The sequence below is a fragment of the Leptopilina boulardi genome, unplaced genomic scaffold, assembly GCF_019393585.1.
Source record: "Leptopilina boulardi isolate dan_hultmark-lab unplaced genomic scaffold, ZJU_Lbou_2.1 LbouV2_310, whole genome shotgun sequence".
Lineage (NCBI taxonomy): Eukaryota > Metazoa > Arthropoda > Insecta > Hymenoptera > Figitidae > Leptopilina > Leptopilina boulardi.
The window spans coordinates 149,202-167,578 of NW_026137875.1; the positions used below are offsets into that span (position 1 = coordinate 149,202).

Consider the following 18,377-nt stretch of genomic DNA (forward strand, 5'->3'; position numbering starts at 1 on the left):
ACTACTTTCACATGAAGTCCGAATTTTTGAAAAAAAATTTAATTTTTTAAATTTAAAAGATAACATTTGGGAAATACCTCGAAAGTCTTAACCCGGAAGAAATGAACATTTTTAATTAGAACAACAGATTTTAAGCTTATTCACACAATACATTGCAAAATTGTCAAGAAATATTTTAACTGCTTTAAAATATTTATTTTTGAAAATAATTATTAATCAAATTAAAATTGTACAATAGTTTTTAAAAGAATTATTTCTTAATTTTAAATGATTTTTTTAACCCATTTACGAAAAATTAAAATCGTTTGAAAATAAGTCAATTTTAAATAAATCAGTTGTAATAAATTGATGTGCACTTCTACGATTCAGCGACTCAATTTATTGATATGGAAGAAAATTTTAAACTTCTATTATTGTATTAAATTACATTTTATTCGTAGATTTATTTCTCACATTATAAATTACAGTAGATTAATAATATATTATATAAATATTATAAATATATTCATCATTAATTATAAAATCTTTTTAGTGATTAACTCCTACTGTTGTTTTCATTTCACTAGATTGACCATCACTTGAAGAAGAACTGTAACTAAAACTACCTTTAGCATTTGGTGAACTTATGCCTACTCCAATACTTGCACTTCCATCATCAGAAAGTCGAGAGCTGTAGCTGTAAACAAACAAAAATAGATTAATTAATTAATTAGATTAATAATAATCAAAAATAAGTAAAAAATATTTTAGATTGAGTTCAACTAGTTTTACTAAGTCCTTAAACTTTAATTAATTGTGACTCCGGATCTTAAAAAGGCACACGCTCGAATTTGCATCACAAGTTTTGGCCTCTGGTGTTAAAATTTTGAAACTTTCAATATTAAATTCCAACTATAAAAATCAAATTTTAAAATTTGATATTGAACAAATTCAAAATTTTAACACCAGAGACCAAAACTTGTGATGCAAATTTGAGCGTGTGCCCTTTTAAGATCCGGAACTTTAACTATTAAATAATATTTATTATATTATATATTGTATTTAATTATAATTAATTATTATTAATTAATTCATTATAATTAATACATTAAATATAGAAAAAAATAATAATAATAATAAAATTAATGGAAAATCTAAATGAATGTTATATTTTTTAAATCTTACAAAGGTATGGTGGCCGATGGAGAAGCATAGTAGGCTTGCTGAACTCCTGCAGGAGCAATTCTTGGATCTGTAAAGCAAAAATTATTTTTATATTTTTTTCTTGTTTTTGTTCTTCAATGTACGAATTTAGAATACAATATTTTTTAAATAAAGAAAAATTTCTAAATTGAGAAATATTTCTTATCTTAAAAAAATACTGTTCTTATTTAAAAATGTGTCTGTATATCTTAATTTTAAATTTAGAATACTATTCTTCAAATATATTCCAGTGTCTGTAATTTAATTAAAATATTTAGTGATAGTATAAAAATTAAAAATTACCATATTGTGGTGCTTGATAAGGTTGTTGTGGATAGCATTTTGCTGGAGATGCACAACCTGGAATATAAGCAGTAAATCCTCCATTTGGTAGCGGATAATAACCTCTATTTGGTGGTGGATAATAACCACCATTTGGTTGTGGATATCTTACATAAGTTGGTGGTTGTGGATAATATCCCCATGGATAACGTCTATTTTGTGAATTTGGACGGTATGTTGCACGATTGTCAATTACAGTTGCAGTACCTAAACAATTTATAAAGTTTATAATTTATCCTATAGCAGGATAAAAATTAATAAAAAGTATTCTAGTCACAAATTGTGAAATTATTAAAAATAATTTATAGGGGTAAGCGGTACAGTTGTTGCCCCCCTCACAGTGATTGCCACCATTACATTACAAACAGAAATAATAACGAAATTTACATATAATATTTTGTTTTATTTATTTATATAAATTCTACAGAATATTCTGCTAATAGTGTAAAAAGATTTTTATTCTTCGACTCACTATTATGAAAATAATAGCGCTTTTCGAGAACAGTGTCCTTAGCTCTTTGAAATTTTGTCAATTTAGTTGTAAATTTGCAAGGTTAGTGGTGATACATTCTTTGACTTTTTAACGAAAAAATTATACATATCATTATTATTTTTTAATTATATGCATGAAAATAAGTTTAATAATAAGTAAAAAAATTTGTTTTAACGTAATTTGACTCGATTTACCGAAAATTATAGAGAACAACTACTATCTTGCAATTAATAACAAATAACAGTCATTGCCCTCCCCGGGCAATGTTTAATTTTTGGTTATTATGTCATTTTTCAGTGATTAACCGTTTATTTTCAAGACTTTTTTGAGATAAGTATTTTTAATTTTTGGACGTTTTTTCATATTTGGTGAATTAATTTTTTAAAATAAAGATGTAATTAGAGCCGCAGCATGTATTAGAATGATTTGTAATATTTTATTAACAATTTTTTAATATGAAGTATGATTTTAGGCTATCGAAAAAATGCCGAAGGTAAAAAAAGGTGTTTCGTATATGCTTCTTTAAGTTCTTTAAGTTCTTTAACTTCAAAATCATGTAATCATTATATCAAATCAAAATAGCCAAAAATAATTTTTATTTTTACAATTGAGTCAGATTCGATAATTTTCCCAATTTTTTAGGTTAATAGTATTATTTACATTTAAAAGTCATATTTAATGAATCTTATTATTGTTAATAAAAGAAAATTATTTTAAAAATTACTTCTTCTTTATTAATTTCAAATTATATTCATTCTTTAATAAATTATGTAAAATTTATAATTTACATTACTATTTTATGTCTAGTGAGCAATCATTGTAAAATTGATGGTCAATCACTGTAAAAATAATGACAATCACTATTTTTTCTGTCATGTGAAGATTTTTTTATTTTTTTTTTAATTTATACTAATATTAAATAAACAATTCATTATTATTTTTAGATTAATGGAATATTTTAATTCCTTTACAAATGGTTTCATTTCTCATTTCGATAATTAAACATTTGTAATTTGTATAAATATATCCCCTTTTTACTTATACTGGCAATCACTGTACCGTTTACCCCTAACATTAAATAATTAAATAAATTAAAATACAGTAATTAAATTATTAAACATTAAGAAATTTTTACTTGGCATAGGAACATCTCCGCCAGAATTAGCACCAGCTTTAGCGTCAGCTTCTCCAGTTCCCGTGGTCTGAGTTTTAGTAATACTTTTAGATTTTCCACCTGATGAACTTGAACTAGAAGAACTGGAAGAACTTGAAGAACTTCCAATTAATTGTCCTAGAGAAAAATTATAAATAAAATAAAGGAATTGACATATGTGACAGAACGAGGAGCGAGGCAAAACGGTGAGTTTGAAATATTTTTAAAATCAGATCTAACGGCAATAGTATAAAGGGTATGTTAATAAAATGTGTTGGTGAAATTTTGATAAAAGCAGCTGATTCCAACATTCCTATTAAAGGATAAAAAATATTAAACTGCAATTACACAAAATTTCTTGCAAAATGTTACTACCCTTACAGCAGCAAAACTTTCCTAAAGATTTATTTGAAATGTTCGGAATATTTAATTGCAATGTTTAGTAAAAATTGTGTAAAGATTTAAATGTCCCGATTATATAAATGTTTAGTGTGAAGCTTTGTGAAACTTTCCTGAACATTTATTCAAGTGGGACATTTAAATCTTTACACAATTTTCACTAAATATTGCAATTAAATATTCAAAAACATTTTAAATAAATCTTTAAGAAATCTTTAGAAAATCTTTAGGAAATTTTCGATGCTGTGAGGGTATATATAAAATAATTTCCTCGTGTAGTTGAAAATATGGTTATAACCTACCCTTGAATTAACATAAAAAATATTTTACATAAATTTTTCTTTATTGTCAATAAAAAAGCACGACTTTACAATGACTAAAACAGGGTCATGGACGATATAAGATAGAATAACAACAATCAGTGATTATAATAATAATTATTTTAAAAATTATTTACATACCAGAAGAATATGCCACGAAAAAGGCTAAAAGACAAATTGATGTAAATGTTTTCATGATGAAAAATATATTTTTACTGTTTGTCACTGATAATTATTTAAACTTTAAATAACAAAACCCCCACCATATCATATCGAATTTAGATCAAATATAATAAGATCCTAAAAGATAATTTCGTACTACGTCTTTAATGAATTATTAATTTTTTTTTCTTTATTATTAAATTTCTAAAACTTAGTTTTAATTTAATCAATCTTTTTAAAAATTATGCATGTTTCTTTCAATATTTAGATACACGTGATTGCATAAAAAAGGCTTATACTTTAAATGAAAAACGTAATTTAAGTAAAAAATATTCTTAATTTTTAAATGACAATAAATATATTAATGATTGTACAACTGTAGACAAATATATATAGGTATATAATTTTTCAGTAACGATCTATTGCAATTTTTATAATTACATAAAATGTTTATTGCATTCTCATAATAAATGAAATTATATATTTTAATTATTTTTATGGTAAATTTGTGTTTTGGATAATAGTATCGCGTCGAATAAGAAATTACAATTCTGAAAATATTCAAAAAATTTTACAATAAAGTTGACAAGATGAATAAAAAATTTAATTCATATTTTAACGAGATTCTCAACTCATTATTATTGACAATAAATATTAAATTAATGAAAGAAAAAAAAATTAGGTTCACTATTGCCTATATATTATAAAATTAAAATATTTCGAAAAATAAATAATACTGATGCTATTTATTATATTAATTATAATAATTATATTTTTGTATCAAAAATTAGAGAAAATTCTAAAACTTAAACTTTAATATCAATGGCAGCTGAGCATACATACCATGATATTTACACTATTTTTAATGCGTAAATTGCAAGAATGTGAATTTGATTAAAGAAAACAAAATTTAATATGTTTTTTTTTAAAGATCCCTTTATTCAAGGAAAAAGGAACAAGTGCACAAACATAAATAAATATTTTACTTTTACAAGAAAGTCATAATATAGTGAACAAAAATATCAATCCCAGTGACAAATACGAACAGAAATATATCAAATTATTTCGTAATAGTAATAATAATAATTTTTTTTTTTTTTCATTGAAAAAGAACAAATATATGATTATAGATATTCAAATTTAAAATCAAGCAATGTTGGTACTTTTCCCTCGTGTCTTTCTTAAATTCGTCGTTATGTCAACGCATTTGTAATGACTTTATTATCTAACAAAGAATTCAGAAAATCAAAAATATTAATAAAACAATCTTTCTTAAATTCGTCGTAATATCAACACATTAAAATAATTTTATAACTTTATTTAATCTAACAAATAATGTCCTGAAAAAAAAAATTTATTTTTGATTCTAATAATCGGTTATTTGACTATTATCGCAAATAAATATTTACTTGAACCAAACAATTTTTATTTGAATTAAATAAACTGTATTTAAACCAATAATTTTTGTATTTGTAACAAATATTATCTCAAATAATAATTATTTGAGAGAAATAAATATTTTTTTTGATAATAGTCAAATAACCGATTATTAGAATCAAATGAATTTTTTTTTTTAAGTGCATTATTTGTTAGATTAATGACTTGCACCCTTCTATGCCAAATTTTATAAGCAAGAATTATCATATTACAGAATTTCATTTTTTATAATTTATTTTTTTCGAATGTTGTTAAAAGGTTATTGTATTTTATAATAATTTTGATTTGTTTTAATAAATGAATTGAAGAAAAAAGTATTTTATATAAGTATATTTTACTAGATAAATAATAATTAATAATTTTTACTTTGCTGAATGCTAAAATTGTAGAAGTTTAAATTATTGAAATGTTTTTATTAATAATATTTTTTGAAGATTAAGTAAAATGGAATGAAGGATTTTTTTTATTGATGGAATTTTTTTTAGTATGGATAAATAAAAATTTAGTAATATAGAAATTAAAAGTAATAAAATTTGCGTATAATAATTATTAAATATTATAAAAAATTTAATCATCGACAAATAAATGGAACAAAAATTTCAAAATAATATTAATTTTCAATTCAATACAAATTCATTGAAAAAAATAAATAAATTATAAAAAAAATATCGAAGAATAAAAATATTAATATTTACATAAAATAATATATTACAATTCTAATAAATAAAGAAGTATGTAAATAAAAATCCATACTAAAAAAATTCTATCAATAGAAAAAAACCTTCATTTCATTTTACTTAACCTTCAAAAATATTATTAATAAACATTTCAATAATTTAAACTTCTAGAATTTTAGCATTCAGCAAAGTAAAAATTATTAATTATTATTTATCTAGTAAAATATATTTATCTTAAATACTTTTTTCTTCAATTCATAATTAAATTAAAAAAAACAAACTTATAAAGTTTGGGATAGGGGGGTGCAAGTCAATAAAAATATTAATGGAAAAGAAATTATTTCTGTCTTAAAGTTAAAAAATTAAACTTCTTTTTAATAAAATTAAAACCCTGACCTCTTTTGCAAATTTTAATATGTATATTATTACTAAGAATTAACAATATAAGCATAATGTCATATGTTTAATTCACAAAAAGAAATCAATTTACATATGACATGTTTAATTAAACATTTCTTAAAATTCAAAAATAAAACAATTTTTCAGAATACGTTTTTAACAGTATAGAAGTAATTATAATAGCAATAAAACAAAAAATATATATATATATAAACTATGAAAACACAAACAATCGTTTTAATTAAGCTACAAATAAAATATTTCTTCTGCTTTCCAAAACTGCCACATTTGATATTAAAATTTTATATCAACGTTGGTCCTTGTTTATATCTGTTGATATAAGAAAAGAAAATTGTTAATCAATATTATATGAATATATATAAATATTGTGTTTTTAGTGAAATATAAATTATTTAAATATTTGAATATGCATATATATATAGTTTACAAAAACTGAAATTTGTAATTTTTTCAAGTCATACAATTTTTAAGATTTTCTGTTCTTTTTAAACTTAAAAATTTTCAGTCTATTTATTTCTTTATTTATTTGGTGGGAGGATAAAAATAATCCATTTTTTTAATATTATGAAAATTTTCAAATTATTTCAATTTTTTTTTTTTAAATTTAAATTAAATTTTTTTTTCTTTTTTGAAGTTAAATTATTTTTTTAATTTTTTGAAACTTTACAAATTTTTAGTTGTTTCTAAGTTTGAAATTTTTCAATTAAAAAAAATGCGAGATTTTCGTAAACAACACATCAAAATACATAAAAGTACGTAGTATAAAAAAAGGCGAAAAATGATTTTAAAAAATTTTAAATTCAAATACATTTGGGTCAATCCATTATATTTCGAATGAAGTCGTCGCTGACTAATTTTTAAAAATTATAATACTTTGAAGGAATGATTTTGAAGTTATCAAGATCACGAAATGAAAAGAATTTTATTAAAATTTTAATTATTTATTGCAAAATATGAATTTAAAGTTTATGAGGTGCTGAAAACTGTCAATTTTTTAGCCATTAGAAAATATGCAAAAATACGTAGAATTTACCATAAAAATAAAATTTTTTTTTTGTAATTTACTAAGAATGAATAAATTTATCATTATCAATTGATGTAATTATTTAAATATGTGAAATAAAATATAAAATATGATTTTCAAGTTCGCCTGTCAAATAACCTAAATTTGCAAATTTCATCTATAAAATGTGAGAAAGAGAAGTCATTAAATTGAAAAAAACCTTACCAAATATAAAGTACCTGTGACTAACTTTTAGTTTTTCTTAGCACTTTTTTCCTTTTTTCTTCATAAATGTGAAATAAAAAGCAATAAAAATTGGCACTTTGCTTATTTTCACTATTTTCAAATGTAAATAACTTTCTTGGAGAAAACTGAAAAATTACAAAACTTGGGCAATATCTAATTGATCACTAAATACACACACTGGAAAAAAATTCGCTTTGGTCCCGAAGATACTTTTTGAGATAATTATGTTTAAATTTTTCACAATTTTTATCAGGTTAATGCATGTGATTTTTATAAAATTGAAGTTAGTTCAAAATGTTTAACCAATACAACCTAACTTCGTCCTTAAAAAACTACATGTATTAACCTGATAAAAATTGTGAAAAGTTTAAACTTAATTATCTCAAAAAGTATCTTCGGGACCTAAGCGATTTTTTTTCCAGTGTGTGTATTTAGTGATCAATTAGATATTGCCCAAGTTTTGTAATTTTTCAGTTTTCTCCAAGAAAGTTATTTACATTTGAAAATAGTGAAAATAAGCAAAGTGCCAATTTTTATTGCTTTTTATTTCACATTTATAAAGAAAAAAGGAAAAAAGTGCTAAGAAAAACTAAAAGTTAGTCACAGGTACTTTATATTTGGTAAGGTTTTTTTCAATTTAATGACTTCTCTTTCTCACATTTAATAGATGAAATTTGCAAATTTAGGTTGACAGGCGAACTTGAAAATCATATATTATATATTATTTCACATATTTAAATAATTATATCAATTGATAATGATAAATTTATTCATTCTTAGTAAATTACAACAATTTTTTTTTATTTTTATGGTAAATTCTGTTTTTTTTTGCATATTTTCTAATCGCTAAAAAATTGACAGTTTTCAGCACCTCATAAACTTTAAATTCATATTTTGCAATAAATAATTAAAATTTTAATAAAATTCTTTTCATTTCGTGATCTTGATAACTTCAAAATCATTCCTGCAAAGTATTATAATTTTTAAAAATTAGTCAGCGACGACTTCAGTCGAAATATAATGGATTGACCCATTTTTTAAAAATTCCGAAAATATTGAAAAAATCGTTTGCCGACAATCGAACTAGGTGGAACAGAAAAGTACGTTTAAAAACACACATATTTAAGGGTATGTGGAAACCTCCCACGTGACCTAGTAGGGGAAAATGTGTTTTGGTAGTATACATTTCACTCTAAAATGAGAAAAGATTTTTGTCTAAAATTTTGAGGGATGATAGATTAGGGTACAAGGAAACTCGATGTTCTCTGAAAAATATATAATTTTGAGTAAAATTATTATAAAATAAAGTTTAAAAAGTGGCATTGTAAAACGAAAATGAAAACAAAGATGGCGGCGCATACACAGACCTTGTTTGAGTGTGTCAGTGCTTCAGTAAAGAGCGCCAATTAGAATTTTTGTCCGCTGAATGAACTATGATTAAATACATTATTTTACTATTTATATTGCTTTATTTTTTATTATTTTTGCGTTAAGTTATGGTAAATGAGTAGAACAGCGAGATTCCTTGTACCAAACAAAATCATTTCTTCAAAATTTTAACCCGCGAAATCATTTTTTATTTCAGAAAAAGTTTCAAACCACCAAAAAACGTCCTTTGCCCATATACCCTTAAAAAAACTTTTAAAATTGATGCAATTGTAAGGAAGTTATGAGCATTCAAAAATTAAAAGTCATTAAATTTCGTAAATTTGGAAAAACTCATATCTCGAAAGGCTTGTTAAAAAATTTGAAAAAATTTATGAAAGCTAATTTCAACACCGAAAAAAAATATTCTTGTATTCAGAGGAAAATTCCTCTTACAGAATCCTCTTGAATTTTATTCTTAAAACAAGAGTATTACTTTTTAAATGAGAATATTTTCCTCTAATTTCAAGAGAATCGAAACAAAAGGAATATATTCTAGAGAATTCCTCTTATATTCAGAATAATCTTTTTAGAATAAAAATTATACTCTTAGAATTTAGAATAATCTTCTATGTTTAAGAATATTCCTCTAAATTCTAAGAGGATTTCCCATAAAAAGTCGCTCATGCGCAAAGATGATTGCGTCATATCATTTACGTCGCGTCATAAATCGCATATCATGCGTAAAAAAGTTTTAATTTCTGTGTGAAAAAAGGGGTATTAACCAAAATGGATAATAATCTTTTAAATATCTTGATAGAGTTGCAACTTACACAATACGTGCCTATTTTTGAAGGTAAAAAAAAATTTTTAAAAGTAATTTTTAAGAAAATTTAATTAATTTTGAAGTTATGCTATTTAAAAACTTATTTTATTACGATTTTTATTTATTTTAATATTATTTGAAAATTTATTTAAAATAAATTTTCAAATTTAATGAATTATATATTTTCCGCATAAAAATATTATTAAAAATAGATTTAGTTGATTTATTCAAAAAAAAAAATTAAAATCAATTTCAATTTATTTATACTCAAATAGATGTAAATCATGGAATAACAAATTTTATTCCTTTTAATTTTATAGATTATATCTATGATATACAAATTAGATGATTGCATTTTTATTATTTCAGAATTCTTTTTAAGATGATATTTTCCTTTTAAAATAAGAGTATCCTCTTAAATTAAGAGGAATAATTTTACATAAAGGACAATCCTCTTAAACCTAGAGGACATCCTTTTGCAGTATATATACTAGAGGAAAATATGCATTGAAATAAGAGGAATCTTTTTGAAACAAGAGGATTTTTTTTTCGGTGTAATTAGTACTAAAAGAAAAAAAATCTCAAAAAAAATCGGAGATGCAATTGCAGATGGATTTACACTTTGTTAAAGTTAATTTCAATTTTTAAATGCCGCCGTTGTTACAATAATTAAAATAATTTCTTTTTTTGAATTCTAATGACTTTTTAAGTAAAATAAATAGTGTTTTTGTGGATATAATTACCCCAATGAAGTAAATTTTTTTAAAAAACTATATTATTTTAATACAATATTTCAATAATGCGCGTATTTTAAAATAAAAAAATTTGAAATAAATTAATGAAAATGATTAAAATTAAATTTTACCTTATTTAGTTTACTTCCATTGTGTTTGACAATAAATGGATATAATTTGCCTTTTATATCAAGAGTAACGTTAACTTCAATGTCAGCGGTAGCTGTTGAAATGGCAGCACTAATTTCTTTCTGGAGTAATTCAATATTATGTTTTCCATTTTTAATATATTCCTCAAGAATTGATTTAATACCGGTCTGAATTTGTTCCATATTAAATATTTTTTTATCAATAATATTAGTGATCGTTGTATTAAATTTAAATGAAGCCATGGAATTAATTTTAATTTCCGCATCTTTTCTATAGTAATTTCTACTAGATAGTGAAATTTTTGGAAATTGTAAAACAAATCTTTTTCTATTTGTTGATTTATCTTTAACAATTACACGAAAATCATAACCCGTATTTGAAATTATTTTCAACAATTTTTTCTTTAGTGGTTCAAAATTAGAATCAAAATTATTGCGCGATAAGAAATCAGACACAGTATTATAAATATTTTTCTGTAATAAACCTGCATCTGCTTTTGCTTTATTAGAAATCCACGAATTAGAAGAGCGGAAACTTAATATTATTTCCCAAGGTGGAGGAATATATGTCATCATTTCACTATTGCGACTTTCAGCTGTACATATTAAATTTGAAAATGTTGTCATTGATGAATCATATATTTGAACAGTGCATGTAATTTCATAGTTATCGAGTATATTAACAATTTCTTCTCGAAGTGTTTCATTGTTATCCTTAATATTTTCTGGACCAAGTGAAAAAATTGCACTTATTATTTCTTTACTTATTTCCTTTTTAATAATTTCCGCATTATCCATATCTTCATAGTGTGTGATATTAAACACAACTAAATATTTTATACTTTCAGAATAGAGTTTAATAAGTCCTTGCATGTAACCAACAATTTGTTCTCGAACAGAGGATTCAGAGAAATCTTTATATCCCTTTTGTTTTAAATAATTTAATAATTTAATTTCAAATGCTGAATAACTTACGTAAGAGTCAATAGTTGGTGCATATTCAAAAGTAACATTTACCAAATTTTGTGTCAACATTGTAGCATTAATATTAGAAAATTGTTTAAGAGAATCGAATTTTTCATCTAAATGCTTTTGAACTTCAATCCAACTAATTTCTTCAACAGGCTTAATATATTTGTTACTTGCAATTTTACCATCTAACTGTAATGTCGAAGTAAGTTCATATTTTACTTTAATATCATTAATTATATAATTCAAAATCTTTTTAATATCAGTATAATAACCTTCACTGAATGCCAATCGTAAATTATCTTTAATAATTAATTCCAATACATTATTGGCAAATACAATTTTAAGAACAGGATAAAGATTTCTTATTTTGTCTCTAATTATATATACTTTAGATGAGTAATTTTTTTCATTAGTGAACATTAATTCCGATCTTAAAATTTCATCAAGGCTAATTGTCATATTTTTTAATGGTAATTCAATACCATTCTTTTCAACAGAAACTGCTTGTATCGATACATTAGGTTTAATTTTAATTGTTGAAACTGGTGCTTCCACAACTGGATGTAAAGATGGCATTGAAATTTCATCACGTGAAATTAGATTTTCTTTTTCTTTTCCATTAAGATTTGTTTCAGTATATATTGTTTCTGGCTTTTTGTCAGCTCCACTAATTCTATCGTTGATACTGAAGTTTCCTGATGTGTCAACATTTGGAATATTAGTATTTGATTCCTCTTTATAGCCTTCATCGCCCATCATCATTTCATCATCTGCGTTATTAAAGACGTCATTAGTAATATTAGGCTGAACTGTCCATTGCGAATCTGATGATAATGGAATTGCAGGTGATGATTCCATTTGACCACTTGGGGTAGTATTAGAAATTAGATTTTCTTTTTCTTTTCCATTAAGATTTGTTTCAGTATATATTGTTTCTGGCTTTTTGTCAGCTCCACTAATTCTATCGTTGATACTGAAGTTTTCTGATGTGTCAACATTTGGAATATTAGTATTTGATTCCTCTTTATAGCCTTCATCGCCCATCATCATTTCATCATCTGCGTTATTAAAGACGTCATTAGTAATATTAGGCTGAACTGTCCATTGCGAATCTGATGATAATGGAATTGCAGGTGATGATTCCATTTGACCACTTGGGATAGTATCAACTCCGTAAGGGATTCTGGATCCTTCTGTCCATTGTGAAACTGATGATAATGGAATTGCAGGTGATGATTCCATTTGACCACTTGGGGTAGTATCAACTCCGTAAGAGATTCTGGATCCTTCTGCCCATTGCGAAACTGATGATAATGGAATTGCAGGTGATGATTCCATTTGACCACTTGGGATAGTATCACCTCCGTAAGGGATTCCGGATCCTTCTGTCCATTGCGGAACTAATGATAATGGAATTGCAGATGATGATTCCATTTGACCACTTGGGGTAGTATCACCTCCGTAAGGGATTCTGGATCCTTCTGTCCATTGCGGAAGTAATGATAATGGAATTGCAGATGATGATTCCATTTGACCACTTGGGGTAGTATCACCTCCGTAAGAGATTCTGGATCCTTCTGTCCATTGCGGAACTGATGATAATGGAATTGCAGATGATGATTCCTCTATTAAACCTCCACCACTGATTATCTGTTTGTCATCTTTTGGTTCAAAGTTGCCTCGTATGGATGATGTAATATTTGGAATTATTTGTCCAACACCCGTAGATCCATTTCTAAACATATCTAAAATATTTTCGTTTGTCTCTAATTGATTTATTTTATTATCCGTTGACCATTGTTGATATTCTTTCATTTTAGGTTTACGCAATTGAATTTTAGGGAATAAAGTTGTTTGTTGCCAAACTTTATTTTCTTCAGTCAATTGAGAAACAAAATTTATAATTTCTTTTTGTAGTTCATAGATATTTATAGTTCCTTGTCCTTTTTGTGTGAAAATAATGTTTTTTAAATAATTTAGTACATACTGCTTGTCAACATATTCCGGCCACTTTATATTACTTTCAAACAATACATTTTCAAGATAAGTTGTAAATTTTTTTTCATCCATTTGAATGCGCCCTTCTGAATTAATACCTTGCCTCAGTATTACCATCAATTTCTCCTCCAGTAATGGATAATTAATTTTATAAGTAATGTTATAAGGACTCGATGTTGTATTATAATATAAAATATTATTCTCCAGATTATTTTGAATAAATGTCAAGAGTTGAGTTTCAAGCAACGAGAATTTATGGAAATTTTCGCGGTAAATTACAAAAATATATACAGCACGAACGACAATTAAAAATTTTTATTTCGGTAATTTATGGAAATTTTCGCGGTAATTTGCAAAAAAATAAATAGCGCGAACGACAATTAAAAATTTTAAATTTGGTAATTTATGGAAATTTATGTAGTAATTTATGGACATTTATGTAATTATTTATTACTTATCTAAAGTTCAATGTTTAAAACAAATTTTTTTGCTTCACATTTTATGTGCACTTATAGACACTCGAGTGATACACGCCGTTCAATCGAGAAAAAGCATTACCATGACGCACAAGAAAAACTGATTTTTTCAACAATTTATTAACAATTTTCAATCTGTTTCATATGCATGTTATTTATATTCACTGAACTAATACTACTACACTTCAGTTGACATAAAATATAAATAATTATTAATTTTATTGAGAAATATTTGAAGGCCAGACCATGACGATTCTGTGATTCCCTATGCACATTTGATGCTTTTAATGTGTAAAAAACAAAAAAAATTAATTCTGAAAGCAGTTTCTCTCTTAGTAATTCACTTAGGAGAGCTTATTGTTGCTTTTAACTAATGGTGAGTGAAGATTCGATTTTATTTTTATGTAAAAAAATGCTATTTTATAAAAAGGCCAGACCATGACGCAAAAACGAGAGACAAAAATTAACACCAAAAAAATAAAAAAAATAAATTTTTTTTTTCACAAATGGTTTTTTTTCACAATTCTACTAACATAAACAATACGAAACTATCAATAGTTTTTATATTGATTACTGTATTTTACTAAAAATAACATTTTTTTATATAAAAGTGGTACTGGGGACAGATCATACCATGACGTTTTGGCACCATAAGGCCAGGTCCAAGTGAGGCAGCGCCAACTACATTGAAACTAAAATTTTGGAAAATTTTCAACAGCCTTTTCTTGAAAACAAGAAGGTAAAATGCTTTTTCCTTTATGGATAATTGATTATTGGCAAGATATACACCAGCTAAAACTTTTTTTAAGTTAAAATAATAAAAAAATTTCATGTCAATAAATTAAATATGAGCACTTTTTTCACAAAAACTGTAACAGTACTTTCTCAGAAATTACAATCAAAAATGCAATTTCCATTTGGAAAATTAATAAACGCTAAAAAATACACGACATAAGATTTACCAATCACGAAAATAACAAAAAAAAAGTATTTTAACATAACACATTTTACTCATTATGACAGCCGTTTGGCAGGTTATATATGTCACGAGACGTTTCGCAGTTTTGCCGAAAGGAGGAGATTGGCGCTGTTGCTAACCACATGAAACACATAATCTACCAAAGGGCTGTCACAATCAGTAAAGCAGTATCAATATGTTAAATATTTAATAAAATTTTTTTTTGTTATTTTCGTGATTGGTAAATCTTAGGTAGTGTATTTTTTAGCGTTTATTAATTTTCCAAATGGAAATTGCATTTTTGATTGTAATTTCTGAGAAAGTACTGTTACAGTTTTTGTGAAAAAAGTGCTCATATTTAATTTATTCACATGAAATTTTTTTTATTATTTTAACTCAAAAAAAGTTTTAGCTGGTGTATATCTTGCCAATAATCAATTATCCATAAAGGAAAAAGCATTTTACCATCTTGTTTTCAAGAAAAGGCTGTTGAAAATTTTCCAAAATTTTAGTATCAATGTAGATGGCGCTGCCTCACTTGGACCTGGCCTTAAAACAGCTTTTTAAGTAAAATTATAAACTTTTAATTAAAAACGACTATGGGCTTTTGTTTGTAAACATAGAAATTAGTTTTTCCCATTGGATTTATTGCAATATGTGCAATTGATTTTTTAAAAAATACGAGGGACATTAAGTTGTGCGCTACGCGGAGAATCACCCATATAGGCTCAATTCGATAAATTAAAATTTTTAATTTAAACATTTTAGAAATTTTGCCCTATATACAAATGTTTCTTGTCATTTTCGTTTAAAAATTAAACTTTTTAAACTTCATTTTTTAATAATTTAACGCAAAATTATATGTACTTTTCGGAGAACAGCGAGATTCCTTGTACCCAAATCTACACTGAAAAAAATTTTGCCGAGAAATTCAACTACCATTGACTAGAAAGTAGTTATAAAATAACTACTTTTTTAGTTAATCTAATCATGTTGATGTTGTTTTTGAGGAGTAAATTTTTTATTAATTTCTATAATTCAATAAAATTCTTGTTGTAGAATTAACAAGTCGTCTGTAATTAAAACTACTACTTTAAGTAGTAGATTTTTACTATTTTAATTAATTCGATAAACTTAAAGAAAATTTTTGATGTAGAATTTACAAATTGTTTCCAGTTAAAACTACTACTTTAAGTAGTAATTTTTTACTATTTCAATTAATTCAATAAGCTTGAAAAACGTTTTTGATGTAAAATTTACAAATCGTTTCCAATTAAAAATACTACTTTCAGTAGTAGCTTTTACTACTTAAAGTCGTTCAATAGGCTTTAAGAACATTTATGTCGTAGAATTAAAAAATCCGTGCAAGTGCAAGTTCGATAGACAGCTACTTCCGAACAAAAATAAATATAAATCACAGCATTTTCAAAAATTTTGAATTTCAATTTTTTTAAAAAAAAATTTTTTCAACCTCATATTTTTTTACCTTAGTAAAATACAAACATTTTTTCTCTTTGATATTTTTCAATTAAAATTAAATTGAAAAAGTTAAAGAGCTTCAAATATCAAAAAGCATCAAAAAATTCGAAATTATTGTTAGAAATCAAATTATATTAAAAGAAAATAAATTTAGTTTACAAAATGGACATATTCTCATCCCAAAGCACTGAAAAATATGATAAATCTAAAAAAAGCTAAATTCCTTAAAAAATGACTGTATATACATATAAAATTATATTTATACATTCTCATCATAAATGAGAAAGTATTCGTTTTGTTCGATTTTGACTTTTTTCTAATTCCAGCGAATCTCCTTCTTTGAGACCTCCCGATGCCAAAAAAATAGGTTTTGAAAACTTTTCCGTCTGTCTGTCGTCTGTAGACACTTTTTTGTCCCCACGATAACTTGAATAAAATATAAAAAAATAGGGTATGCGTATGGAAAACTGGTAAGGCCCTCACTAGTTTCCTTTACCTAGGGCATTGGTGAGGAAAATCATTACATCCTTGTGAGGCACTGTTCAGTTTTCCCGACAAGGCCCTTATTAGAGATTGGGAAAACTGGTAAGTACCTCATGAGGCCCACATCACGATTTCTGCACGGGTAATTTTCTCGACAAATTTTGGGTATTTAAAAAAATAATTGATTAAATTAATAAGATAAATAATAAAATGACACATTAAAAAAAATCATAAAAATTATAAAAGAATTAATTATTGATTAAAAAATAATTATTAAATAAAATGTTTTTAATAAAATAATATATAAACTAAAAAGAAAATTATCGTTAATTTTTCAACCAGTATGATAAATTTACATTATAAGTTCTCACAGAAAACTAAAAGGTATTAAAATAAGCTGCAACACTTCTTATTTTAATCAAATGTTTCTTATTTTAATCCATTTTGGTATTAAAATAAGTAAAAATGGATTAAAATAAGAAGCGTTGCAGCTTATTTTAATACCTTTCAATTTTCTGTGCTATTTATATTATAAGTAACCTATAACTTTGACACATTTTTATTTGAGACAGTATATATGTAAAATGGAATATACCCATTAAAAGAAAATTTAGCCTATAGAGTGTAAGCGAAAATTTCAAGAAACAACGTATCCCTCAGCTACGATGATATATTTCCTTATTAATATTTATTCAAAATATATATTACTTACCATAAAAATGTAAATTTAAGCATGTAAAAAACCATAAAAAATACAGATTTACTTCCATGATTCTTTCTGCAAGTTTATATTGCTGAGAATAGTAAGAATGTTCTGATGAAAGACTACTGGAAAACGATATGAGGAAATTATAAAAGTCGCGCGATATTTATATACACGTCGGTCACGAAAAATATAAAAATTTAATATGTAATTTTAGATATTTTTTAAAGTAAAGTAACCAATAAAAAAATTCCACCGCAAAAAATGATAAACGTTTTATTATTTCTTTAAAGTTATGAACTTGATAAATATCTATAATTTTCCTTTTTTTTTTTTTGTAGAAAAAAAAATCCAAAAAAATTTTGATAATTTTATGTTACCGAAAGATTTTAACCCTTTA

The 18,377-nt window shown here is 24.7% G+C and overlaps 2 protein-coding genes across 3 annotated transcripts; both read right to left on the reverse strand.

The window, feature by feature from the left end:
• Positions 1–405: 405 nt before the first annotated feature.
• LOC127283633 (trinucleotide repeat-containing gene 18 protein-like) lies at positions 406–18,106 on the reverse strand. 2 transcript variants are annotated; one of them, XM_051308626.1, is made up of 5 exons: positions 17,987–18,106; positions 3,153–3,308; positions 1,486–1,731; positions 1,165–1,231; positions 406–676 (listed from the first exon to the last, which is right to left on the reverse strand). In XM_051308626.1, the coding sequence occupies exons 1-5, from the start codon at positions 18,042–18,044 to the stop codon at positions 529–531; spliced, it is 675 nt and encodes a 224-aa protein (XP_051164583.1). In that variant the 5' UTR covers positions 18,045–18,106; the 3' UTR covers positions 406–528. The 2 variants fall into 2 exon arrangements, with proteins under 2 accessions (XP_051164583.1, XP_051164584.1); XM_051308627.1 differs by lacking the exon at positions 17,987–18,106 and adding an exon at positions 4,031–4,168.
• LOC127283632 (uncharacterized) lies at positions 4,970–15,019 on the reverse strand. Its single transcript, XM_051308624.1, has 2 exons — positions 10,891–15,019; positions 4,970–6,894 (listed from the first exon to the last, which is right to left on the reverse strand). Exons 1-2 carry the CDS (start codon positions 13,993–13,995, stop codon positions 6,889–6,891), a joined length of 3,111 nt encoding a protein of 1,036 aa, XP_051164581.1. The 5' UTR covers positions 13,996–15,019; the 3' UTR covers positions 4,970–6,888.
• Positions 18,107–18,377: the final 271 nt, after the last annotated feature.

Excerpts from the sequence above, each read along its gene's own strand:
- LOC127283632 (XM_051308624.1), bottom strand. The coding sequence starts at position 13,995 with ATGGTAATACTGAGGCAAGGTATTAATTCAGAAGGGCGCATTCAAATG.
- LOC127283633 (XM_051308626.1), bottom strand. The coding sequence starts at position 18,044 with ATGGAAGTAAATCTGTATTTTTTATGGTTTTTTACATGCTTAAATTTA. Across the intron at positions 3,309-17,986 it reads CTTAAATTTACATTTTTATG|GACAATTAATTGGAAGTTCT; the intron begins GTAAGTAATATA and ends ATTTTTCTCTAG. Across the intron at positions 1,232-1,485 it reads TTATCAAGCACCACAATATG|ATCCAAGAATTGCTCCTGCA; the intron begins GTAATTTTTAAT and ends TTTGCTTTACAG.